Consider the following 26,575-nt stretch of genomic DNA (forward strand, 5'->3'; position numbering starts at 1 on the left):
TCTCCACACACTACATATCCTAGTACTTTACATTAAATTAATTTTGGAAGCAATTAGGGATGAAGGATATCTGTCAAAGGGGGATTTTAAAAGATTAGTAAACATCATATTATTCATCCAGCTCCAACATCAGACATTGCACTATAATTCTCTTACACGTACAAAGTTCTTAGGGACAGTATGATTCACAAATTCATGATGTATTTGTGATAGTAATTAATCTCCCTTGTGATCCACACAGCCACACATTTGAGTAGTCAAATCAAAGGATGCCATATATCTCAAAGCCACAGAATCAACACAATCATATCCACACACCAAGAAATGTCTGAACATTTTGCATTTTATTCTACAAGTTAAAAAAAGAACAAATATTTCCTTAAGGAAAAGGCTTAGGGTATTGTACATTGCCACATTGTGGCGGGCTATCAGAAAACAATGGTCAGACCATGGAGTATAAAGGACATAAGTAGTGTGCTCCAAAATTAAAGGAATTATGGGATAGAATTACAACAATGAATCACCACAGTGAACCTCCAATAGGACCTGTGTCTGCAAAAGCTGAAAACATCAATTCCACCTCTGGCATGCCTGTGTTTGTTAATGCCACATATTGTATCTTTGCTAAGAAAATGGTGCCACGTCATTCTATACCAATATTTCTTAGTCCTTTGTTTTAGAAAGGAGCACTAAGTGACATATCCATGTTAATGCTTTTTGCCCATCTTTGCCAACGCCATCCAAAGATACAACATACACAGACATACAGGATCTTGAAATTGGCATGCCATATCACTTCCTTTACTAGAAGTGGATCTAAATGTCTTGCAAAGATATTTACAAATATTTAAACTATGTACAACGACGACCAAAACTCTGCTTGTAAAGAACTGTACATACAAACGAAGAAGGACAGAGGGAACATCACACAAAGGAGTAAGAAGGTTTCAGGTATTGCCTGCTTCGAGGTTTGGGCAGAGCCAAAATCCCAGGCCCCTTGTGGACTTTGGAGCCGCTTGAGGTGCCGATTTTGTGATCCCTGGGAAGTTAAAAGAAAACATGACATCCATCGGCGGCCTCAATATGCACATAAACAGCACCGTGGGGTTGAGGTGGCCTCAGCATCGCCTTTCCTCCAAGCAGTTCAGGGCAGCGCTCCTGGTGGGTCCCCCTCCATTTTATCCCAACAACCACCCTGAGAGGATGACTGGACTAAAGAGCTTCAGGGCACGAGGGAGAGTTGAACTCTGGTCCCTGTTGTTTAAGGCCTTGAAGGAGCTAGAAAAGATTCCTAAGTATAAGGATGTGTTGTGGGCGACCAAGAGCAGGTTAATTCATACCATAGTATTCCCTATTACTATGTATGGGTGTGAACATTGGAAAATGGAAACAGCTGACAGGAAGAAAGTAGATTCCTTTAGAAGTGTAGTGTTGGGGGAGAGTTTTACAGATACTATGGACAGGCAAAAAGACAAATCAAGCCTGAACTCTCCCTAGACCTGAGCAAGGACCTCCCCTCCCCTTGGTTACTGGCTGCGGTCTGGAAGGCCTTTGTGAGGGTCGAGAAGGGCAGGTGCTTCTCCCCACCCCTGAATGCAAAGCAGTGGTACTATAGTGAGCGGTACCTTTCTGAACACCCTTGGGAAGCACACTAGGCCAAAAGGCAGCACCCAGTTTTGGTAGCGGAGTCCCACAAAAGCAAAACAGAGGAGGTTACTGGGTGCCTTTTGGACTGAATGAGCAGACAAGCATCTGAGGGATGCTCAAAAGTCACCCAGACCGATAGCCACAAGGGCAGAGCAGAAGGCTTCCACACAGGACCTTCTCTTCGTCCTATCAGTCGGGCGCTTTAGATCAAGGATGGCTCCCACACCCTCATTTTGGAACTATAAAATCCCAAGATCACTTCTCTCCAGCAGATGTTGGACTGCATGAAGGAGAGTCTGACACTTGGTTTGGCCTCGATTGTCTCAGACGAGTTTGTTGTGCAGATTCCAGTCTCATTCCAGGCGACAACCCCGGCAACCAGGAACAGACTGCTGGCTTCTTCTTGCAAAGTGTCAGCAGTGGCTTCCTGTGCCTAGAGAGTGGCCGGCTCTGTTGGTGTCGCATGGAGTTCATTTCCCCCTCCTCCCTAAACTGACTGGCAGGAAGGGCAGTGCCCTCCACTTGGGGGCTTGGATTGCTGTCTCTTGCCCTTGAAGTTCTCACAGGCTCTGGGTCCAGAGTGGAACTTCAACTCCCAAAAGGAGCCTTCTGAGAAGACTCTTCTCTTTGTTGTGGTGGCCGGGCACACAGCAATTTCCTCGTCTTTGGTGTCCACGACAAGCTGGTCAGCGGGTTCCCAAAGAGTTTTATGCTTTTGAATTGTAAGCCAGCTAGACGAGATAGAGGGGCTGACCTTAGGGCATTTGTGCCACCCTAATAGAGTAACAGCCAAATGAGCCTCTTCTACACAGCAAGCCCCCTGAAGTTATGGAATTTATTCCACATCTTTGGAGTCTGGTTCATAGCCCATTTTGCCACCGCACTATTCGATTCAGGTAACCCACCGGAAGATCAGGACAAAACAGACTTGCAAGTGCCCCCATTTTATTAGCCCATTTTCTCCACCCAACTTTAAGGGGGAGATGTCCTTAGTTACCACTACATATTTCACCCACACACACACCCTGTGGGCAGCCACTGCCCCCTTCTTTTCATTGCCTTCCTGGTTTTGGAGAGTCTGGAGCCATTCTTACCTATTTCCCTCAGCACTCACGAGCTGTGTCAGAATCGCTCTTAGACTCTCCCCTAGACTGACACGTGATGGCTTTTATAAGCTCATTCAAAATTAAAGTGATCGCAAACGGATTCTGTGCCAGGGCACTCTTGCACAATCTCCTCCAGGGAAATGAAGTAATTAAAATGTGCTCAATTAGCACTGCAACAGGGATTTATTCCTATCTCTAGCCAACAAACCAGTTAGACAAACTTTGTGAAGAATCAGAAAAAAGTACCTTTTAGAATGAGCCTGATAACCTCTGGAGCCTGTTTTCTTCTTCTTGGATTCTCTGAAGAATTGTGGCTTTTTTCTCTTCCTTCCCTTGTTGGCTCCATTGCGAAAGTAGCCAGATGTTGTACATGCTGCTTCCTTGTCAATACTGTAATTTCTTTCAACATCCATGCCTAGGCCTGGTTCTTCATTTACTACAGAAAGAGCAACCCAAGCACTCTTGACACTGCGTGCAAAATCCAATCACAGAGGTTGTCTGCAGCTCTTAGGTAGCACCTCTGCCCACGGAAAGAGAGTCTGCTGCCCTGGGCAGGGAGGGGGGCAAGTCTTTGACTCACCCTGCGTGGCTCTACCACCAAGACAGGAAGCCACCTGGGCAGCTGCGTGCACCAAATGTTTCCTTTCATACAAGCCGCTGCCCCCCCATACGATTCCTGGTTTTAGGATAAAGTGACATCTGAGCAGAATTTACTTTTGAGTCTCAGTTCAGAACAAAAACTCTGTGGCATCCCATACCAGAGCTGTTTCCCTACCCACAAATGCTCAGAAGGGGTTTTAAACATTCAAACTGATGAGACACAATACCTGGCAGTGTCCATTCAGAGTATTTCTGCATCACTTCGATTATTTCTGCTCCATACTTTTCTAGTTTGTCCTCTGTAACACCATCAATCTGAAGCAAAACTGCTGCGTCCGAAGATAATGACTCTAAAAACAGAGAAAGAGACCTTTAAAAGGGATCAACATATGGATTTCAGATATGCACAAGAAATTAACCTTCTTGTCTTCCTTCCACCCCAATACTCTTCCTCTCTTGTTTTAGACATGGAGCATTTCATGGCTTGCTGTAAACACACAGGAAATCTCCTGTCCTGCTATCAAGAGCTTTGTTATGAAATTCCCAGATGGGAGAAACAAGCTGTGGGCCACCTGCTAGTTTCTAAGAGAAGGCTGAGCATCCAAGGGAGAGTCACACAAACGTCTATAATGACACAAGGGGCATGAGAATTTACAGCGAGCAAACATGCTTAACTAAAAGCCTTACCAACTCCTTCTACAAAAGCAAATCACTGCCCAAACCATGTTCCTACCCTGTACCATGAGAACTTTTGTTGCCATTTCCTCATAGGAGGATCCAGAGTTTATGTCCTACAGCAGGCACTAGGATTGAAAATTCCTATGGACTAGAGTGAAGTTCAACAGATCTCCATACTTTTTGCATCAAAGAAAGACACAAAGCAGTTATAGACATCAATATATATAATCCTCATCATGGCCCCATCTGCGGATACTTAAATCCACAGGCTGGGGCCACGTACAGAGGAAACAGATATTTCTACAAACTTGGAGGGAAACTCAGGAAGGGCCGTCCTCGCTGGAACAGTAACCTCCCCCCCACCCCTGCCACACAGTTTCACCAGGGATTTAACATTACCCGCTATTCTTTTAAGGGTAGCAGTGTTGAAAATGTTGAAGTAATGGACATCAAACAGCTTCCCAAGGTTTTTGCAAACATTGGTGAGTTCTGAGAGGCATTTCTTGACCATCTCTTCCCGCTTGGATGTGTTGGCTGCTGAGACCCGCTGCTTGCGAATGCTGCTGGCGCTGTCCGTCTCACAGAACTCCACCTGGATAAAGCCAAATGATCTCTGAGCAATGCACAGCAAACAAAGAGTAGTTACCTGATGCCTCTTCCAGAGCCTGAAACTGTGACCGGGGAAGCAAGAGGCAGGGACAGACGCACCCCTTCTCTCCGCAGATACTTCTCTCTACAGAGAGTTTCCTAATTAACTTTTTCTCTCCCCCAGACTCTGTGCTTGCAAACGCATGACCTGTACTAAGGAGGAGACAGTAGCTTAGGTGGGCAGGCATACCTGCAAAGAACCATTCAGCACTGATTGTGCTCTCTCCCCTATCTGGACATAGGCAACTGCTTGGTCGTTGGCCGTGATATACAGCTCTTCATCCAGAATCCTGTCCAGTATCAGCTTTCTAAACAGCCGCTCAACATTATGGCGTGAGTAACCCGCTCCTTTTCCATATATGCCCGACTGAATCTTGGCACTTTTTGTACCTATCCAGAAACAGAGGCAGTTAATGTCTTGCTGATGAAAACAGAGGAAAGAAAACTGCCCAGAGACCCAGATCCCTAATCTTCACCACCTTCCAAAGTTACAGTATAGAGAAAAAGGAAGACTTCAGACTAGTTCTTCATACATCCATTTTTCAAAAATCAGAAGACAAGACGTAATGTTTGCCAGCCAATATGTTCTGGAAACATTAGGAAAATGCTTCCAGTGGACCCCGTTCTTTCTGTGCAGCTCCACTGCCAACCACCATGTGGGGACTTTGGGGATCAGGAGGGCAGCAACCCAATAAAATTTCAGGAAGTCAACTAGTAGCCTTCCTGAAATTCCCTGCGTTGGGATTGAGTTTTCCATTGGTTAAAATCAAAACATATTGATGAGGTAGAGGTGGGCCCACAAGAAATCCCTTCTGCGTTACAAACCATTTAGAATGATCTTGGCTGGCAGCAGGACACAATCATGGTGAAGACAGATCAGCAAAGAGGGCTTTTGTACATCTTCCTCCACTAGCGCTGACCACTAAAGTGTTTCACAAATGGCACGTGGAAGACCAAGGCAGTCACGGCTGGCTGCCACAGGGAAAGGCCTGTTGATCATATTTGCCACAGAACGCCAATGTGTATTAGAATTTACCCAAGAAAATGTCAACCATCATGTTCAGTGTGTATCTTCTCGCATTTCTCTTCACACTTCTTGCTCCACTTTCATTGCAATGCTCTTGAACAAACCGAATAATGTTCTTTACCTCTTCTGTTGCATTCTTCAATTTATAATCCTAACAAAAAAAAATCGTGATGAGCAAAGTGGGTTTGTTTTTCTACATCTGACTGCTGAACTTGGATTCACACTTGCTGTAAATAAAGGAGTATTTTTCTCACCCTTCACTGATTTTTTTTGAAGGATAACACAAGAGGTACAAGATATGCAAATTAAATGAATTACTTTTCTCAAATTTGGAATTTGCCTGCAACATCTGAGAGCCTTGTTGGATTCATGTCCAGGAGCACCCGAGAGACCGACACAAGTTTTGGGGAGAGTTCGAGAGTCAAAGCTCCCTGTTACGTGTGAGATGGCATGGCAAAGGGAGCTTGGGAGTCACGGAAGCTCATTTCCCAAAACTCGTGTTGGTCTCTCAGGTGCTCCTGGACATGAATCCAGCTTTTCTACTGCAGACCAACACGCCTGCCCTCTACAACTTACTAGGAATATGTCCAGAAGATGTGAAAGACATCTTTCCATTCAAACCACAACCATGCCTGGCTAGCCACTGTAAGAAATACAGCAAAATGGTTGTAAAACATTGTATTTAAGAAAATGTGCTTACCTGTTTTTTGCCGCAGTTATCACAACTTACTTCAGGATGTTCCTTACAGTACTTAGAATTGAAGTCAGTTTCCCCAAAGTAAGCCAGCAGCTGCAGCCTCCGGCACTCCACTATATTCTCGCAGTAATGAACCATACTGTAGAGGTTGTTGAAGTGAGTCTGCTGAGAATGTCTGTTCCGATCTTTTTCCACTGAAATGTAAAGAACAGGCCCCTGATGTATTGTAGAATGGGGTGTGTGGGGTGAGAGGTTATAGAACAGACTCTTTCTTCAAGCCAATAACATGCAAGAATGCAGAGAACAGGAGGACACCAAAGGTTGCACGCAGGCACACTACAAACTGTCTATGGCAGCACAAACTCAGCGGATATCCGTGCTTGCACACTCTTTCCTTTGCATACGGAGTGCGTGTGAAATTCTGCTCATATAGGGAGAGGTGGCCTTCGGGCCACACAGAGATTTGAAAGAAACAGCACAGCTTGTTCACAGTGGTTCACTCTAGGAAGGCAGGGAATGGCCACATTTTGCACTGACTAGATGAAACTTCTGAGCAGTCTTTGAGGGCAGCAGCCCTGCCTAAAGCACATTATAGCTAACCATACAATAGTAACGCTTCCCTCTGAAATTCAAAGCTAGGGCTCCCTGCTTCAGACACTTACTCAAAATGAGCCTCCTCAGCCTGGTGACATCACTATAGCTGTAGAAAAGCAGGCAGTGGGACATTTCACCGTCGCGCCCAGCACGGCCTGACTCCTGATAGTAGCCTTCAATGGACTTAGGGAGAGAGGCATGGATAACAAAGCGCACGTCTGGCTTATCGATCCCCATGCCGAAAGCAATGGTTGCACAGATCACCTAGCGGGGGACAAAGGAGATTGCAACACAACCAAAGGCAAGAAAGGGGTCACTGCCACCCCACGTGGGGCAACCCCACAGTTTCTGTCCCCACCATATCCTGCTCGCAACAAGGAGGAGGAAGGTGTAACAGCAGAGACCCCAGCGCACCACAGAGACCTGGGGGCTGCTGCGTTTTGCCACAAGACGAGTACAAGCGTGGCTGAGTCGAGGAAGCTCTGCGTCCCGTCCCCAGCCTCCGGAGCTCTTCGCCACTCTTGGCTTTTAAGTTGTGCTACACGCTCAGCACATTTTGTACTAACTGGAGATTTCCCCATCAATTAAACACCAGCCATTCCATGGCTAATCACTTGCACTTAGACCGATGCCAGCTCATTTTGCACCTCTTATTTCCTGGGGATAGGGGATGAAGACATGTACCTTTGCTCTGTATCTTTGCAAGTCTTTAAGCCTTTTACCTGACATCCATCCTGATTTATCCACTTCTTCTGCACAAGATCCCTGGTGTTGTCAGGGAGACCAGCGTGATATGCAAGCGCAAGCACACCTGCCTTCTGCAAAACGCTGGCAACCGAGTCACACTCGTACCGCGAGAGGCAGTAGATTATTCCAGAGTCATCTGAAGAGACAGAATCATAGATTTAGAAGGGACCACCAGGGTCATCTACTCCAACCACCTGCACAACGCAGCAATTTCACAACTACCTCCCCCACACACCGCCAGTGACCCCTACTCCATGCCCAGAAGATGGCCAAGATGCCCTCCCTCTCATGATCAGCATTGCTGACAGATGGCCATCTAGCCTTAAAAACCTCCCGGGAAGGAGAGCTCACCACCTCCCGAGGAAGCCTGTTCCACTGAGGAACCGCTCTGACTATTAGAAAATTCTTCCTAGTGTCTAGATGGAAACTCTTTTGATTTAATTTCAACCCGTTGGTTCTGGTCCAACCTTCTGGGGCAACAGAAAACAACTCGGCACCCTCTTCTATACGAACCCACATGAAGACAGGGTACTGGTTCCTCTGGTAAAGGTCTACCACCAGTTAACTCTCTCAAAGGCAGCAACATGTGCGTACACCTGAAAGAACTTGCTCCCCCAGGCTTCTCTGTCCTCCACCAGTCTTGGACAATGGGCCGGGGGGGGGGGGGGAGTGGCGTTGTACGTCCGGGAGGCTTACTCCTTCAGGGCCCTTTCTGATCCAGAGATTCCTGGCACTGAATGTGTGGGCCTGGTGTGGGAAGCAGAGGAGAGCTTGGCTGTCTGGTTGGTGTACTGGCCGCCTAACGCACTGCCAGATACCCTGCTGAGTTTGTTAGAGGCAGTGGCTACCTGGGCCTTGGAGTTTCCCAGTTTGATAGTCTTGGGGGACTTCAACGTCCATGCGGATGCCACCCTTTCATCGCGGGTTTTGGTCCTGGTGTCGGCCATGGCAACACTGGGGCTCTCCCAATTTGTTTCAGGTTTCACACACCAAGCAGGACACATGCTGGATTTGATTTTTGTAGCTGGGGTAGGCGTGGGTCTGATGCCGAAAGTAGAGGTTCCATGGTCAGACCACCTAGTCCTGAAGGTTCGGGCTGACTTCCCGCTTCCTCCGTTTGGGCGCAAGCAGATTTATGCTTGCCCGCGGAGATTCATGGATCTGATTGGATTCCAGAGGGCTCTGAGGGATCCTTTTCCTCCTGGCGATTCTCTCAATGTGCTTGTGGAGGACTGGCATAGCCGACTCTCCACGGCTATTGACGAGATCACTCCCCGACGCCCTCTTCGCCCTTGCAGAAACATGGTTTCCTGAGGGGCTCAGGAGTATGAAGCGAGAGCTTAGACGGCTAGAGCGAATATGGCGGTGAACTCGTGACGAGGCTGCAAGAACACCTCATAGGACGCTTATGAAAGCTGCTAAAAAAGAATACTATGCAGCTGAAATTGCATCCGCTAGCTCTCGCCCGGCACAATTATTTAGAGTTATTAGTACATTAACATCCCTTACAGCGGGACAGCCCCATTTAAATCAAAATTTGACCAATAGCTATGAGGCTTTTTTGAGCTTTTTTGCGGATAAAGTCTTGTCGCTCCGCCATGATCTCCCGGCCAATTTTGATACAGTAAGGGAACTGGAGGCCCCTTGCCCAGCTTCTGGTCCAATATTGGACCATTTCAGCCGGCTTTCTCCGGACGATGTCAACAGAGTCCTAACAGCTGTAAGGCCCACCACTTGCCTCTTGGACCCATGTCCCTCCTGGTTGGTCAAGGCCTCCCAGGAGGTGGTGTGCGCCAACTGGGGGAAATGAGGGGTTGACTCACATGGGTGATACTTTCTGATCCACTGCAAACAGTCCAAAGCAACACTTTTTGGCTTTTTGGGCAAAACATCATATTTCAAGTTGTGCCTGTTAAAGCTCATGCTAAACCTAGAAAAATTAAGCAGAAATCAAAATTTTAAAATACAGTAAATTTATGAAGTCATAGAAATGTAACAATACAACTGGGAAGCTAGTAAGGCCTTCATCAGAAGAAGCTTACTGGCGACAGCTGCCAGGAAAAAGAGAAACAAGAAACAATAAAGAAAATAACAGATGAATTGAAAAGTTTAGAACAAGATTACTGGAAATAAGAAAAAAACTGAAGGAATTAAAACAATTAAAGAACCAATTGGTTCATATCAAGATATGATTAACGACTGCGGCAAAATTAAACCCTGGGAGGAATTTAGAAAGGGAGGAAAGTAAGTTGGGTATAACCAGTTGGTTGCACGATTGAGACAAGACTGTTTAGATCAAGGGAAAATAAGAGAAAGCAGACTTTGAGAGATTGATAATTAAACAAAAGGATCATCTTTTGGGTAAAATATACAAATTATTACTCAAATATGAAACTGAAACTGAACAAGTGAAAGGCTATATGGTGAAGTAGATGCAGAACTGTAGAAAAGAAATTATGATGCAACAATGGGAATACTTATGGTCAAAATCTATAAAATTTACAGCAAGCAATGATCTGAGAGAGAATTGATACAAACAGTTTTATAGATGGTATATAATTACAGTGGACATTAAAAATATGAACAAAAATGCTGATAGCCGATGTTGGAAATGTAAAACAAAAGATGGGACTTACTTTCATACTTGATGGTCATGCAAAAAAGTTAAGAAATTTTGGATAGATATTCATCAAGAAATGCGAAAGGTTTTAAAAACTGATTTCCCTCTAGACCCAGAGACAATGCTATTAGGAATATTGTCGACAGGTTTTGATAAGGACAATAGTGAACTCTTCAATTATATGAGAACAGCAGCCAGAGTTGTATTAGCATCAATGTGGAAGCAAGAAGAAATCCCAGAGATTGAAAGATGGCACGAGAAAATGGCAGAATAGGCGGTGATGGCCAGACTGACGTTGAATAAAAGACCTTTAAGAAAGTTGCAAAAAAAAGAAAAAAAAATGGAAAGGCTATTTTGAGTACCGTATTGTCCAGCGAATAAGACGACTTTTTAACCCAGGAAAATCTTCTCAAAAGTCGGGGGTCGTCTTATATGCCGGGTGTCGTCTTATAGGGCGGGTGCTGAAACTTCCGAGCCGGACTGGAGAATCTGCCTGGGGAGCAGCCTCCGCTCTGTCCATGTCCGCTGGAGGAGGGAGGGGAGGCGAGCCCGGCGAGGGCGCTCGCTGCCCGGCTGGGAGTTGGAGCCAGGCGAGCCGGGGCGCACGGAGGGAAGCGCTCGACCACGCTCCGGCGGCAGCGCAAGGCAGGCAGGCGGCAGGCTGGCTAGAGCGGCCACTCTCCCCGCATCCTTCTCCGCCTCCTGGCTCCTGCCCACCCGCTCCGGCATCGCGACTGCAGCCGAGCTGCGCTCCAGCCCAGACTGAAGGTGGTTCGGGGCTCAGCAAATGAGGGTGGGCAGCCTGCGCGCTCCTTCTCCTCCTCCTTTTCAGCCCCCCCTGCCTCCCTCCCTCCCCGCCTGCGCGTTGGTGCGTCTGGCTCTGCTCTTGCAGTGCAGCCAAGAATGTGACCAACTCCTCAGGCAGGGCTCTTCCGGCCTTTGTGCAAAAGGCGAGCGAAGGGGGGGGGGCGGCAAGGGAGCGCGCGAGGGGCGGGCCTCGGCTGCGGAGGAGTATACCCCAAACTCTGTATTTTAACTGGAAAAGTTGGGGGTCGTCTTATACGCCCAGTTGTCTTATACGCCGGACAATACGGTATATAAAATCATAATCATGGGGAACTTAAAATTACATAGGTACGATATAAGTTCTGAATAGTAATTGTATCCCATAAGGGTTGAATAACAGACATTGATGGAGTAGAGATGTTATAGTAAGTTCACTATTGAGTAGTTTTTTGTTCAGAAAGTTATCAAATTAGTATTGAGAGGAATAATAGCAAGTATACAAACTAGAAAATAAAAACTGCTATATAGGGTTAGAAAGAAAAGAGCCTTGGCTACTTACCGTGAAGGCTTCTTCTGCTCAGAGGGACAAAGGGCATCTTCAAGATGGGTGTTTCCTTTTCCTCTTAGCTCGGGAGGCAGGAATTAATATTTAAATTTTTCCTTGGCTTCTGAGGGTAAACGCCCCCTACAGCCAGTTTAAAACTTTCCAAGCCATATAAGATTAGTGAGAAAAAATTGTTAACAAACAGCATACATGTCATTGAACTGTATTTTGAAAACCTCCTGGACTTTGTAAGTAGGAAAGGTTAGAAAAAGAACTATTCTTTCAGTGAACTGTAATCGTAAACAACTGACGAACTAGATACAACATGCGATGGACGTCTGGGAGGGCAAGATGCCCTTTGTCCCTCTGAGCAGAAGAAGCCTTCACGGTAAGTAGCCAAGGCTCTTTCTCGGCTCAGAGGAACAAAGGGCATCTTCAAGATGGGACATACAAGAGCTGTCCCTGCCCTGGGAGGGTTAGACGTCCTTTAAAATGCTTTGCAGTACTCGTCTGCCGAATGCGGCGTCTGCGGACGAGTAAAGGTTTAATTTGTAGTGTCTTACGAAGGTAGACACAGATGACCATGTGGCTGCCTTACAAATTTCTTCTAAGGGAGCCTGTCTATCGAAGGCTGTCGAGGTGGCCATGCTTCTAACCGAATGGGCAGTTATGCCTCCTGGTACTGGTAGTTTGCTTTCCTTGTAAGCTGTCTTTATGCATGTGGAGATGGTACGGCTGATTGATGCTTTCGACATAGGTTTTCCCTGCTTTGGTTGGGAAATATTAACAAATAATGAGTCAGATGTTCTGATACTTTCAGTTCTGGATATGTATACATGGAGTGCTCTACGCAGATCTAGTGAGTGCCATGTCCTTTCTATAGGCGTTTTCGGATTGGGACAGAATGACGGTAGGACTATGTCTTGTTCTCTATGGAACTTTGTGTTGCATTTAGGTATGAAGGAATGATCGTGTCTGAGGACTACTTTGTCCTTGTGGAATATGATGAGACCTGGGCGAGTTGATAGTGCCCCTATCTCTGATATCCTACGTGCTGAAGTTATGGCCGTTAGAAAGAGAACCTTCATTCTCACCCATTTTAAACCGACCTTTGTAAGAGGTTCGAATGGTGGCTTCGTGAGAGCTGTTAGTACTGTATGTAAGCTCCAGGTGGGAAACCTGTGCTTAACTGGTGGAGCTGTAAGAGTCAAACCCCTAAGGAAGGATTTTATGTGGGGGTGTCTGGTTACTCTATAGCCCGCCACTCGAGGGACTATGGTGGCTATGGAAGCTAACTGTCTTTTTAGCGTTGAAGTAGCCAAGCCAAGTCTGTGACCTTCTTGAAGAAAGGTCAGTATACCCAGTGTGTGAGGTTTGAGTGGATTGATGTTTTTGCGCCTGCACCACCTAGTGAAGGCTTTCCAGGTTGAGTTATAGATTCTCTGTGTGGAAGGTCTGCGTGCGGCCTGGATAGTGTTGACTATGTCTTCAGTATACCCTAATTTATGTAGTCTCCTGCGTTCAATACCCATACGGTCATTTTGTACCATCCTGGGTCGGGATGGCAAACTGGGCCCTGAATCAGTAGATCTGGTCTGTCTGGAAGTCTCCAGAGGTTGTTGTTTGACATTTGTATCAATGTAGGGAACCATGGTCGTCTGGGCCAATACGGGGCTATGAACAATACGTGTGCCTTCAGCATTCTTATCCTCCTCAGCACTCTTGGGATGAGTGGTAGAGGTGGGAAGGCGTATAACATTCCCTTGGGCCAGTTCGCTGTTAGTGCGTCCGTTTGTTCCGCCCCCGCTTGTGTGTACCTGGAATAGTAACGTGGTACCTGGTGGTTTAAGCTGTTGGCAAATAGATCCACTATTGGTGTTCCAAATTTCTGTGTAATTAATTGGAATATGTCTGGATGTAGCGACCATTCCGCTTCGTTGATTGTCTCCCTGCTGAGCCAATCTGCCTGCACATTGGTGGATCCCTGAATGTGTTCTGCTGTGATTGACGCTAGATTGGCCTCCGCCCACTGCAAAATCGGCATTACTTCCTTGTGAAGTATTGAAGATCTGGATCCCCCCTGCTTGTTTAAATGTGCCTTCGCGGCCACATTGTCTGTCCTGATTAATATGTCTTTCCCTTGAACTTGTTGTCCGAAGCTCTGGAGGGCTTTGTATACCGCTCTGATTTCGAGAGCGTTTATGTGTAACTTTTGTTCTTGGGGGGTCCAGGTGCCCTGGGCTATGTGTTCTTGGAATGTCGCCCCCCAGCCTGTCGTGCAAGCGTCTGTGTATATCTGTTCCGGAACGGGTAGAATGAATCTGAGCCCCTTTGTTAGGTTGTTGTGGTCTGACCACCATATCAGACTGTTTTTGGCTTCCTTGGAGAGGAGAATGTTTAGGTCCCTTTTCTTTTGAATGTCTCTTTGGTAAGGTCTGAGGAGCCATTGTAGGGGCCTCGCGTGTAGACGTGCCCATTGAATTGTAGGGATGCAAGCTACCATGTGACCCTGTAGTTTTGCAAGTGACATGAGTTTGGGTACCTGTGTAGTGTAGGTTTTTCTTGCTAGTGAAGATATGAGTTTGACTTTTTCTCCAGTGAGAAACAGCATGTTTTGTCTTGTGTCTATATCCACCCCAAGGTGTGTCAGTCTTTGGGAAGGAGTCAACTTGCTCTTTTTGTAGTTGATTAAGAATCCGTGTGTTGTCAATGTTTCTATTACCAGATTTGTGTGTTGTACGCTTTGTTGTTCCGAGTCTGCGCACACCAGTATGTCGTCTAGATAAGGGTGTATTCTTATGCCCTTTCTGCGTAGGTTCGCCACCAGAGTGACCAGGACTTTGGTAAATACCCTTGGGGCAGATGTCAACCCGAAGGGGAGGGCCCTGAACTGGTAGTGCATTCCCTGGTATAGAAATCTCAGAAATCGCCGATGATGTGGGTATATGAGTATGTGTAAGTAAGCTTCGGTGAGATCTATGGACGTTAGGAAGTCCATTGGCCGTAATGCCTCTGTAACTGACTTCAGTGTCTCCATTCTGAAACGTCTCAGTGGGATAAATCTGTTCAGAAACTTCAAGTCTAGGATGGCCCTCCATCCTCCATCTTTTTTGGGAACAGTGAAGAATACTGAATAGATTCCCAATGAGCGTTCCGATAGAGGCACTGCTTCTATTGCATTTATTTCCATCAGGTGTTGGATGGCTGCTGATGTTCTCTGAAGTTTGTCTATGTTTTTGGATATTGGTGAAGTCACCAGTGTGTTTGGTGGAATGTGGGAAAATTCTATTTTGTATCCCTGTGTTATTATGTTTAGTACCCACTGGTCCGGCTGGGAGGTTGACCATTGTGGATGAAACAGATTTAGCCTTCCTCCCACAGGCTGAATTGCAGAGTCATTGTTTCGTTTGGCGACCGGGTTTATTCCCTTTGTCGCTCTGAAAGGTGGAAAATTTTGCACCTCTTGAGAACTTTCCTCCTCTCCGAAAGGAGTTACGGTTCTGATTCCAATTGTTTCTACGTTGGTCAGGTCTATATCTTTGAAGTGTATGAAATGATCGAAATGTAGTGGAATTTGAGAAATTCTTGGATTCTCTGTGCAGGCTCTTAGGTAAGGCTTTCTTTTTGTCTTTTGTCTCGACTAATATGAGATCTAATTTATCTCCAAACAATCGTTTCCCTTGGTAGGGGTAACCCATTAAAACCGATTTAGATCGGTGCTCCACTTGCCATGGGCGCAGCCAAAGTGCTCTTCTAGCAGCCGCTGTGGTGGCCATGGCCCTAGCCGCATATGTCATGGTGTCTAAGGTTGAATCAGCCAGGAAGGATACTGCTCTCAGAAGTCTGGATACTCCTTCGCATGCCTGCTTTTCCTCCTGGGGAATGAGTTGTGTCAATTTTCTGGCCCAGATTATTGCTGCTCTGGATACCAGTGCTGAAGTCACTGATGCTTTAATTGCCAGTGCAGAGGCCTCGTGTGATTTTTTGCAGGCTAACTCTGCCTTTCTATCGGCGGGATCCCTGATCATGGCCTGTCCTTCCTCAGTAACTAGATCTGATGTATGCAGTGCAGTGACCGGTGCTTCCACCGGGGGAGCTTTGAGAATTTCTGAGGTGTTCTGATCTAGGTTATAAAACTTTTTTGAGAGTATAGGCCATTGTTTGGAAGCCATGGGTTTCTCCCACTCTGACTTCATGAGTGATAAAAAATATTCTGGTACTGGCACAACTTTATCAGGAGTGTCATGCATATGAAAAAACTCTCTTGTTCCCTTTTTTGTCTGAGGGTTTGATGATTCAGTGTCATCTGAGAGATCAAGAGCTGCCAGAGTTTTTGTTAATAAAAGAGGAAATTCCTCTGTATTAAACACTCTTGATTGTTTGGGCTGTTCATTAATATCTTCCCCGTCGGAGCTAAATTCTCCTTCTTCCTTTTCATATTTGTCTCCTCCTGCTGAGGAGATAGAATCATCCCCCTCCTCCCCTTGCATAGTCTGTTGTACAGAGTTGTCCTTTAGGGCCGCTTTAGCGTGCCATCTGCCATCCCCATAAGAAGTACTAGCCTCATTGCCAACATTTGTCTGTGTCAGCCCTTGGCCCACAGAACCAGAAATCACCACAAAGTCGTATAGAGTCCAAACAGGTGGATTTTACTGATCAAATAGGCATACAGTGCAAACGAATAAAATGACAGCTATGAAAGGCTCACTAGCTGGGAGATATTATAAGGCAGGAAAGGCGGGAGATTACACGCAGGAATACAGTTTCCCAGGAGCTGAGTTCCCAGGCTTAGGCTTAGGCATGCGACCTTGGGGGGCAGACAATACAGCACAGAGACAGAGGCAATAACGAAACCGAGATAGCAGCCTGACATTCTGCTCCCCTCAAGGCCCCCTCCCAGTTCGCAAGGGGGCTGGCCTGTTCGGGTAAGCAATGTGAAAGGCGTCAATGAGGTCGGGGGCGGAGACATCCCGTGCGCGCACCCATTCGTCATAGGCAGGGGGGAAATGTTTCCAACGAACTAGATACTGGAGAGTACCATGGTGAATACGGGAGTCAAGGATCTTGGAGACTTCGAAGTGTTCTTCCCCCCCCACCATGATGGGTTGCGCAGGCGGTGGGTCCGGATGCCACCGTGGAGAAGCAACATGGGGTTTGAGGAGGCTTATGTGGAAAACAGGATGCACACGCCTCAAAGATTTGGGGAGAGCCAGTTCCACTGTGACAGGGTTTATGACCCGAGTAATGGGGAAAGGGCCAATGAATTTGGCGCTGAGTTTATGGCACGGTTGGGTGGACCGGAGGTTTTTGGTGGAAAGGTAAACCAAAGCACCCACTTGCAGATCACCCCCGGGGGAGCGATGTTTGTCAGCTTGCGCTTTGTATTTACGTTTGGCCCGGTCGAGGTTGCTAACGAGCCAGGGCCAAGTGGTACGGAGGGCGTGTGCCCAGGAGGCAATGTCGGGGTTCCCCTCCCCCTCTACATCATCTGTAGGAACGATGGGACTGAAATCTTGTCCATACACAGCAAAAAACGGGCTAAAACCTGTGGATTGATGCATGGCATTATTGTAGGCATATTCTGCTAAAGGTAGCAGTTCCACCCAGTTATCCTGGTGGTAGTTAACATAACAACGCAAATAACATTCGAGTACAGCATTGACACGTTCAGTTTGACCATCAGTTTGAGGATGGTATGCACTAGACAATCCCTGTTCCACCCCCACCAACTTGAGGAAAGCTTTCCAAAACTTAGAAACGAAACCACTTCCGCGGTCACAAATTATTTTACGCGGAAACGAATGTAAACGAAATATATGCGTCACGAAGAGGCGGGCTAGTTTCTGAGCAGAGGGGATCCCTGCACATGGAATCAAATGTATTTGCTTAGAAAACAAATCAGTAACAACCCACAACACAGTTTTACCCCCACTGAGAGGGAGATCAGTCATGAAGTCCATAGCGATCACTTCCCAAGGTTTGCTGGGCGTTTCAAGAGGTTGTAGCAGTCCCGGGGGTTTGCCCTGCGATCGTTTCGCAGCGGCACAAACGGGACAGCTGCGGATGAAGGAGTCAATGTCGGAACGCATTCCCCCCCACCAGAACTGTCTGCGCAATAGGTGAAGGGTCTTCAGAAACCCAAAGTGCCCAGCTGTTTTGGCTCCATGAGCTAAATGTAAAACGTCCTTCCGGAGAGCTTTGGGTACATACAATTTTGAGTCTTTGTACCAGGACCCCCCTTGTTCCAAAACACCAGGAGGTAGGGTATGAGCGGAACGTTCTAAAAGGCACTGGTCCCGAAGGACAGTTAAAAAGGATTCGGAGATGGGGAGTTTGGAGGGAGCCCCCCCGTCGGTTCTGGAGATCTGAGAAATAGTTATAGGGCTAGTGCTTACGTGTGGCGGCGCGCAGACTGCAGGCGGCTGAGCGGTCGGAGGGGTAGGAGGGGCGGGAACTCCGGTCTGTTGCGGTGGCGGCTGGGCAGCCGGTTGGGCTGGTGGAGCTTGCGAGGTGTGTTGATGCTGGGATCGGGTTTGCACAGCCAGCATAGGTAGGGCCCCACGTTGCATAGGGGTGAACAGAGAGTTGGTGGGTCTTTCGAGTTTTACCGGATATTGTGGTAAACGGGAGAGGGCATCCGCGAGAACGTTCTGCTTCCCAGGGACGTGCTTCAGGGTGAAACGGAACTGAGCAAAGAACTCCGCCCACCGTTGTTGTTTCGCCGATAGCTTATGGGACCCCGTGAGGGCAGCTAGATTTTTGTGATCGGTCCAAACTTCAAAGGGTATTTTAGACCCTTCCAAGAATTGCCGCCATAAAGTCAGTGCATGATGAACTGCAGAGGCCTCTTTCTCCCAGATGGGCCAGTTTAATTGAGCGTGCGCAAATTTTTTTGAAAAGTAAGCGCAAGGGTGAAGAAGACCGTCCGGTCCTTGCTGGAGGAGAGCCCCTCCCATGGCTACATCGGAAGCATCGACTTGCACAATGAACATTTGATTTGGGTCTGGGTGCCGTAGCACCGGCTCCGAAGTGAAGAGGCGTTTGAGGGCCAGAAAGGCGGCTTGGCATTGCTCAGTCCATAGGATCTTTGCGGAGGGCAAGGCAGCCGAGCTTACTTTTCCTTTAGTTTTCAGCAGGTCCGTAATGGGTAGAGCCACTTGGGCGAAGTTAGGGATGAATCCCCGATAGAAGTTTGCAAATCCCAGAAATTGCTGTACTTGCTTACGGTTGGTGGGGGGAGTCCAATCGAGGACGGCTTGGACTTTGGCGGGGTCCATGCGAAGACCTTGGTGGGAGATGATGTATCCCAAAAACGTGAGTTTGCTTTGGTGAAATTCACACTTAGCTAGTTTAGCGAACAGTTGATGGTTACGCAGGCGTTGTAGAACTTCTCTGACCAGGGTCACATGCTCGTCCATAGTTTTCGAATAAATGAGAATGTCATCTAAGTAGACCACCACCCCACGATATAGAAGGTCATGTAGGATTTCATTGATGAGTTGCATGAAGACCCCCGGGGCCCCTTTTAATCCGAACGGCATTACAAGGAATTCATACATTCCGAAACAGCTAGAGAAGGCAGTGAGGTGTTCATCTCCTTCGCGGATACGGACTCGGTAGTAGGCTTCCACCAAGTCTAATTTAGAGAACACACGGCCTTCCTGTAATTGTCCCAAAATATCCGATATTAACGGGATAGGATAGGCGTTGGTCTGGGTAACCGCATTGAGCTTTCTGAAGTCAATGCACAGGCGAAGGTCGCCCTCTTTTTTCCGGACGAAAAACGCGGGGGCCGAGTTTGGGGCATTCGAAGGGCGAATGAACCCTCTGGCGAGGTTTTTGTCCAAAAAGTCCCGGAGGACAGTGCGCTCGGAAGCGCTCATAGGGTAAATCTTACTTTTGGTTAATGTGCAGTCCTTTACTACTTCAATCGCACAGTCTGAGGCCCGGTGGGGGGGTAAGGCATCACATTCCTTAAGGTCGAAGACATCTTCAAAGTCCCGGTATACAGCGGGTAGAGCCGGTGGTACTGGGGCAGTAGAGGTTAACGCTGGAACGGGCGGAAATGGCAGAGCAAAGTTTTGCCGATGCTGGTCGCAGGTGGGACTAGCGAAAGAAATAGTGTTTGTTTCCCAATTAATACTGGGACTATGTCCTTTAATCCAGTTAATTCCCAAGACCACTTGAAATCGGATAGGGGCTATAGTGAAGTCTATTTGTTCCCAGTGGGAACCAATTCCCATTGCCACCCCTATGGTGCGATGATCAACTGGACCCCCCTGGAATTGGCTCCCGTCCATTTGAGCAAATTGGACGGGGGCGGGTAAAGCCTCTGAGTCGGCTCTGAGGGCAGCAAACGTGGCTTCGCTTATGAGAGTGCGACAGCAACCGGAGTCAATTAGTGCTTTAACGGGGATTTGTGGACCTCCGTTAAGTTGTTGTAAAACTGCATCTACGTAGACGGTGGAGTCCACTTCTTTGATTTTGGTAGGAGCATTCGGTTTGATAGGAAGATCCTGAGAGGTCTGTGGAGATGCTCCATTCACCACAGACCGGAGCCGTTTTTTGACAAGTCGAGGGGAGATTCCAGGTTTAAGGCTGGAGAAATCCAAGGGTTTTCCTCATCCGAAGAGGGAAAGCTGTCCCCCAATGGGGCACTTGTAATCCGAGACCCGGCGGGGTCGTTGGAAGCAGGCAGGGAGGCTGGGTCCCCGGCATGGAGTGCAGAGGGTGTGGGCCTTCCCGGAGCTGCGCTGCGTGTAATCTCCCGCCTTTCCTGCCTTATAATATCTCCCAGCTAGTGAGCCTTTTATAGCTGTCATAATGTCAGCCCTTGGCCCACAGAACCAGAAATCACCACAAAGTCGTATAGAGTCCAAACAGGTGGATTTTACTGATCAAATAGGCATACAGTGCAAACGAATAAAATGACAGCTATGAAAGGCTCACTAGCTGGGAGATATTATAAGGCAGGAAAGGCGGGAGATTACACGCAGGAATACAGTTTCCCAGGAGCTGAGTTCCCAGGCTTAGGCTTAGGCATGCGACCTTGGGGGGCAGACAATACAGCACAGAGACAGAGGCAATAACGAAACCGAGATAGCAGCCTGACAGTCTGTTGCATCTGGGGACCCATGTTGGAATAGGTCTGGGTCGGTTGAGTTCCCTGGGCTGGAAGGAACTGGGCCGTTTGTATTCCCTGGGCTGTGAAAGGCTGGGGGTAAAATGGCATGGGAGGGGTTTGAGCCGCTCTTAAGCCTTCTGTGAAGGCGTCCCTGATGAGCGAGGAGAGCTCCGACCTGAGAAAGGCTAACCCGCCCTCTTGTAATGGGGGAAAAGAGATCCTACCGGTGGCCGGTGTCTCCGCTGCAGCTTCTTGTCCGTGAAGAAAAGGCGAGCCGCCTACGGACGAAGCATCAGGAGGCAAAAGCGAGCCGCGAGCCTCCTGTCCCTGTCCCCAGAGCGTTTGCGGGGGCGGAGGGGCAGTTGGAGCCGCAGCGGTCTCCATACCCGTAGTCGGAGCGGCAAAGGCTAATGGCGAGCCGCCAGCCTCGACGTGCGTCCCGAGAGTGCTTTACGGAGGAAGCGGCTAGCGCCGCTGAAGTCTCCGAGCCGCCTGCCGCTGCGTACTTGCGTTCGTTTCGTTGCGGCGCGGCTGTATTTCGGGCGGCGTCAATTAGGCGTTTGGCGCGTTTATTACCGGCCGAGACGGCTCTTTTGCGCTTCCCTCCGCCGTTTGTTGTGCCCTTTTTCTTTGTTTTGACCCTCGAGTCAACTTGTTGACTGGTAGAGGGTTCGATTGCCTCCGATATATGAGGCATGGCTGTTAATAAGCTCGGGTCCAAATCGGTTGAGGCAATATAGTTGTCCTCTTGCCGATCCGCCATTTTGTTTTGGCGGGAAGGGGCCCGTTAGTATTAGAGAAAAATATTCCCCTATTTCCCCTTTATAATAGGACAGAATAGAAGAATAAGAATAGTTAAGATAAGTAGGTTAGAGAATAGTATTTAGATAAGAATAGTAAGAAAGGCTTGGATTTTCTATTCCTTGTAGCTGAGAGCTGCGAAGGCTGCTCTCCCGATCAAGGCAGGAAGTAGAACTGGCTGTAGGGGGCGTTTACCCTCAGAAGCCAAGGAAAAATTTAAATATTAATTCCTGCCTCCCGAGCTAAGAGGAAAAGGAAACACCCATCTTGAAGATGCCCTTTGTTCCTCTGAGCCGAGAATTAGTGATTATATAACATAGTTTTGCATAATGGGCCTTATCAGTAACTAAAAGGGTTGTGTTTTATGCTGTTTGGTACTGGCACATTTTAAAAGAGGGGAACTGCTGTATGTTTGTGGTACGTAATTGGATCTGTTGGTAGTGGAAGAAACGCAGAAAAAATTAAAATGGAAAAAAGAAGAATACCTGGGGTTAAGAAAGAAAATCAGATTTTTTTATGCAGAACAAGAAATACATCAGCAAATAAGGAGTTATGAATCTTTACAAAAAAGGACTATTGATTCTGATGAGATGGAGAATTGTTTAACAGAGGTACCAATTAAAAAAAATGACATCTGAACATTAAACAAATCTTAAATCAAGCAATAACAATGCAAGAAATTAATTTCGCTGTTAAAAAACTCAAGGATAAAGCACCTGGACCATATGGTTTAATGGCAACTTATTATAAGTATATTGAAGAAATATTAGCAGTCCCTCTGCAAAAAGTAATGAATGTAGTTCAAGGGAGAAAAATAATAACCACTTGGCAAGAAGCAAATATAACTTTCACTTATAAAGAAGGAAATGATCAATTTTTACCATAATCGTACAGACCAATTTCTTTATTAAATGTGGATTACTAAATTTTCACAACAGTTATGGTGGAAAGATTTAAAAAATGCTTCCCTGATGCAATACACAAAGATCAAACAGGATTCATTCCAAGAAGATATAAAAGAAAACATTGGATATTTATTGAATGCAATTGAATATTCTCAGAGAAACAAGAAAAAACTGCATTTATGCTTTTAGATGCAGAGAAAGCTTTTGATAATGTGTTTTAATGAAAGTTCTGCAAAATATGGACTGTGGAACAGAATTTTTGAACTGGATGAAAAGCATTTATACAAAGCAACATGCCAAAATATTAACAAATGGATTCTTAAATGAAAAAAATTGAAATAGCAAAAGGTACAAGACAAGGGTTCCCAATATCACCTATTTATTCTAGCAATGGAAGTATTGGCCATAAAAATTAGACAAGATACAAGGATTTCTGGAATAAAAATAAAGAGGAATATATAATGAAAAGCTATGCAGATGATGTTGCAGTATAAGTAACACAACCAAATAATTCTTTGAAATACACAGCGGAGCAAATAAATAGATATAGAATATACTCAGGCTATAAACTGAATAAAAAGACAATGATAATGTTATTAACAGCAACTAAAGAGGAGGAAGTGGAGATAGGAAAAATAACAGACTGTGTTGTTACAAAAACCCCCAATAAATATCTTAGTTTAAATGTAACAGGACAAAATGACAAACTGTTTAAAGATAACTACCAAAATGTTTGGTCAAACATCAATGAAGATACACAAAGATGGGAAGAGTTAAAAAATTCATGGTTGGGAAAAGCATCAGTTAAAATGAATGTAGCATCAAGATTGATTTTCTAAACGTTACCCATTTTTATAGAGGAAAAGATTCTTTAAAAAATAGCAAAGAGCAATAAATCCATATGGAGGGGGAAGAGGAATAGGTTCAAGGTATTACAAGATGAGAAAAAAAGACGAGCGTTGGCAGTCCCAAATATCAAATTGCATCATCAAGCGGCAGCATTAGTTTGGATAACAGATTGTGATTATTGATCCAAAATGCAGAAATGTGAAACGGGAAATAATTGGCATTAAAGAAGGAATTAGTAACTATTTGTGGAATAACAATTCATTAAAAACAATTCAAAAGCAAGATGGGAAGAGACGGACTGCTTAGAATTCCAGTGCAGAAGCAGGATGAGCCCTCCAATTTCACCACTGACATCGCCAGTTGATGTACACTGCAATAATATTACACGAAAGGAAACGATTACATAACTTTTGAAGATATGATGGACAAATAAGGCAAAATAAAAACTTGGCAAACAATTAAAGATGAAGGAAAGAATATTCAAGGGCTACTATATCATCAAACGGCTTCAATAATAAAAGAACAGATTAAAAAGGAAGGTGGGTGTTTAAAAGAAAAGATGACTTATGAGCGTTTAATTATGGGAGACTTAAGACATTTGTTAGGGAAAATTTATAAATTGCTATTATAATATGAGACTGAAACAGAGCTAGTAAAAGACTGTACAATAAAATGGAAGCAAAATCTTGGAGGAAGTATAAATATGAGTCACTGGAGAGTCTATGGACAAAGGAAATTAAGTTCACGGAATGCCAAAAGAGAGAAATGGTATAAAATGAATTTTAAGTGGTACTTAACACCTAGAGACATAGCAAAGGTTTTAATGAGAAATGCTGGAAATATCAAAATATGGATGCAACATTTTATCATATGTGGTAGACTTGTAGAAAGGCAAGAAAATACTGGATAATGATACATGATAAAATGCAAAGAATATTGAAAATGAAGTTTGCGTTAGATCCAAACAGCATGAGGAGGAGGAGAAGAGTTGGTTTTTATATGCGGACTTTCTCTACCACTTAAGGAAGAAACAAACCAGCTTACAATCACCTTCCGTGGGTCTGAGAGAGCTCTTAAGAAAACTGTGACAAGCCCAAGGTCACCCAGCTGGCTTCATGTTCAGGAGTGGAGAAACCAACCCGGTTCTCCAGATTAAGTATTCTACCAAACAATATGCCAAAAATATATAATGAATTATTTAGGTAACAGTGGCAAGAGTGGTGTATGCAAGAAAGTGGAAAGCAGAGGAGCACCCAGATGTAAGTGAACAGATAAATAAACAAAATATGCAACAATGGCAAAATTAACTTCTTTAGTACATAATGGATCAATCCCTGAATTCTATGAAAAATGGAATGTATTCTTTAACCACACAGTTGAAAATCAATAATAGAAACACAATGTAAGAATTTAAGTAACAAATGTATTATTAGAGATGAAAATATAATCAGAATATAGAACAGTTATAGAATCAGAAAATAGAAAGTTCTATATAAGAAGGTAATAATTGAAATGTAACCATAAAGTTCCAATGTAATGTAATATTCTGTATATGTTTGTATGCGGAGTTTGGAAAATTTTTAAAAATTATATAAAAAGAAAAAGAATCCAAAAGCCACGAGGGCTTCAAGTCGGCCCCCTCCCTTCTCCAAAATACCCACGGAAGAGAAAAGCCTTCCTCACGGTCATCTCCAGATGAAACTTACACTTGTGGTTGATGCATCTCCAGCTGGTTGAGTATGTCTTTCTGCACCCTGGGGTTGGCCGTGGCTGTGAGGGCCATCATGGGAACGGAGCGAAACTTCTTGCGAAGCATATTCAGCCGCTTGTAGTCTGGGCGAAAGTCATGGCCCCACTGGTCAGAAGACAACACAGAAGGTATAAGAACATCAGAACAGCCCTGCTGGAGCAGGCCAGGGAGGGTTCATCCAGCCCAAGATCCTGTTTCGTACTGTGGCTAGACCCTTCCTCTGAAGGGCCAACAAACAGGGCACAGAGGCCAAGGAGGTAACCTCTCCAACACTGACTGCCTCTGAATATGGAGGTTCCCCTTTGTAATCATGGCCAGTAGCCATTGATGGATCTCTTCTCCGTTAATCTGCCTAACCCACTTTTAAAGCTGTGTGTGCTGGTTGCCAATCACTACATCCATTGGCAGTGAATTCCACCATTTAATGACTTGTTGAGTGAAGAAGGCAGCATTCACACATAGCTAAATACAGGAGTCCACCTGGCTCAGCCATCTGTAACATTTTGAGCATCACCTGACTGACACAGTGCGCCTCATCAATCACAAAGCGGGCCAAGAGCTGCCGCTCATACAGATTCTCCAGGACGGACATCAGGCGGCCACTCAGACAGACCTAGGGAAGACACAGAACAGAAACTTTACAGGTAAGTTGTTCTCAGTGCTTATTAGCACATAATATGCACATTATTATTTGTATGGCACCTTTGGGAATATAGGAAGTGCTCTACAGTTCTTATCTCATTTACCTTCAACCACCCAAAATGTAAGTTCAGTCAACCCACTCAAGCCACCCTTCACATTTCATGGTTAAGCAGGTGTGACCATCCAGCTCTTGTAGAACTAAGCAGGAGCTGCTTCATCCAAAGTTCACAAGCATCCTTCATTGGGCAGCTTTTCGGCCGTATACAAACCTTCTCTGGAGTGACATAGAGAAGTTTTATGATGGGATCTTTTTTTGAGAGTTGCATGTAAATTCTGGAAGCCTCAGCATCTGTCTTATCACCCGTCAGGTAAGTAGCTGGAATCTACAATGCAGAGAAAGTGTTACATTCCACAGTAAATGGAGTATTCAGCAAAAATGGTCGGAATTAAGAAAGGAAGTACATTCATTTTACAATCTGGAAGCTGCCAACAGAGTCCCAAACCTTCCATGGCAGGTGGTGCGCTATTCTTCAGTCCTCTTCATGATGCAGCACGACGTGTCCTTCCCTCACCCCTTCCCCCAGGGTGCTGTGCACCTAAACTCACCGATGAAAGACCAGGAAACACCTAGCCAGGCCCATACCTGGGAGGAGACCAAGTGCAACTCCTGTCCAGACTGTCGGAAACTATTTTTGATTTTCAGCCTGAGTTCCCAACGACCAGTTCAGTCCAAGCCCTGCCAGTTCAGTCCAAGCCCTTTGGCTTAACTTAATGCCAAACGGTGCTGCCCAAACATTTCTTTACTGATCA

At 45.9% G+C, this 26,575-nt stretch overlaps 1 protein-coding gene across 1 annotated transcript in view; it reads right to left on the reverse strand.

Annotated features, from left to right (window-relative positions):
• Positions 1 to 885: 885 nt before the first annotated feature.
• The window catches only part of BLM (BLM RecQ like helicase), a 34,296-nt gene continuing 8,606 nt past the window's right edge, over positions 886 to 26,575 (reverse strand). Inside the window, exons 7-19 of the mRNA XM_056865731.1 lie at positions 26,035 to 26,148; positions 25,638 to 25,736; positions 25,080 to 25,228; positions 9,568 to 9,674; positions 7,720 to 7,880; positions 7,066 to 7,261; positions 6,407 to 6,597; positions 5,716 to 5,857; positions 4,870 to 5,069; positions 4,431 to 4,623; positions 3,581 to 3,703; positions 3,000 to 3,189; positions 886 to 1,039 (exon numbers count right to left, since the gene is read on the reverse strand). Coding sequence (XP_056721709.1) covers positions 925 to 1,039; positions 3,000 to 3,189; positions 3,581 to 3,703; positions 4,431 to 4,623; positions 4,870 to 5,069; positions 5,716 to 5,857; positions 6,407 to 6,597; positions 7,066 to 7,261; positions 7,720 to 7,880; positions 9,568 to 9,674; positions 25,080 to 25,228; positions 25,638 to 25,736; positions 26,035 to 26,148 — 1,980 coding nt within the window. The 3' untranslated portion in view covers positions 886 to 924. The remainder of the gene's footprint in view (positions 1,040 to 2,999; positions 3,190 to 3,580; positions 3,704 to 4,430; positions 4,624 to 4,869; positions 5,070 to 5,715; positions 5,858 to 6,406; positions 6,598 to 7,065; positions 7,262 to 7,719; positions 7,881 to 9,567; positions 9,675 to 25,079; positions 25,229 to 25,637; positions 25,737 to 26,034; positions 26,149 to 26,575) is intronic.

Source organism: Euleptes europaea, chromosome 20 (genome assembly GCF_029931775.1).
Source record: "Euleptes europaea isolate rEulEur1 chromosome 20, rEulEur1.hap1, whole genome shotgun sequence".
Taxonomy (NCBI): Eukaryota; Metazoa; Chordata; class Lepidosauria; order Squamata; family Sphaerodactylidae; genus Euleptes; species Euleptes europaea.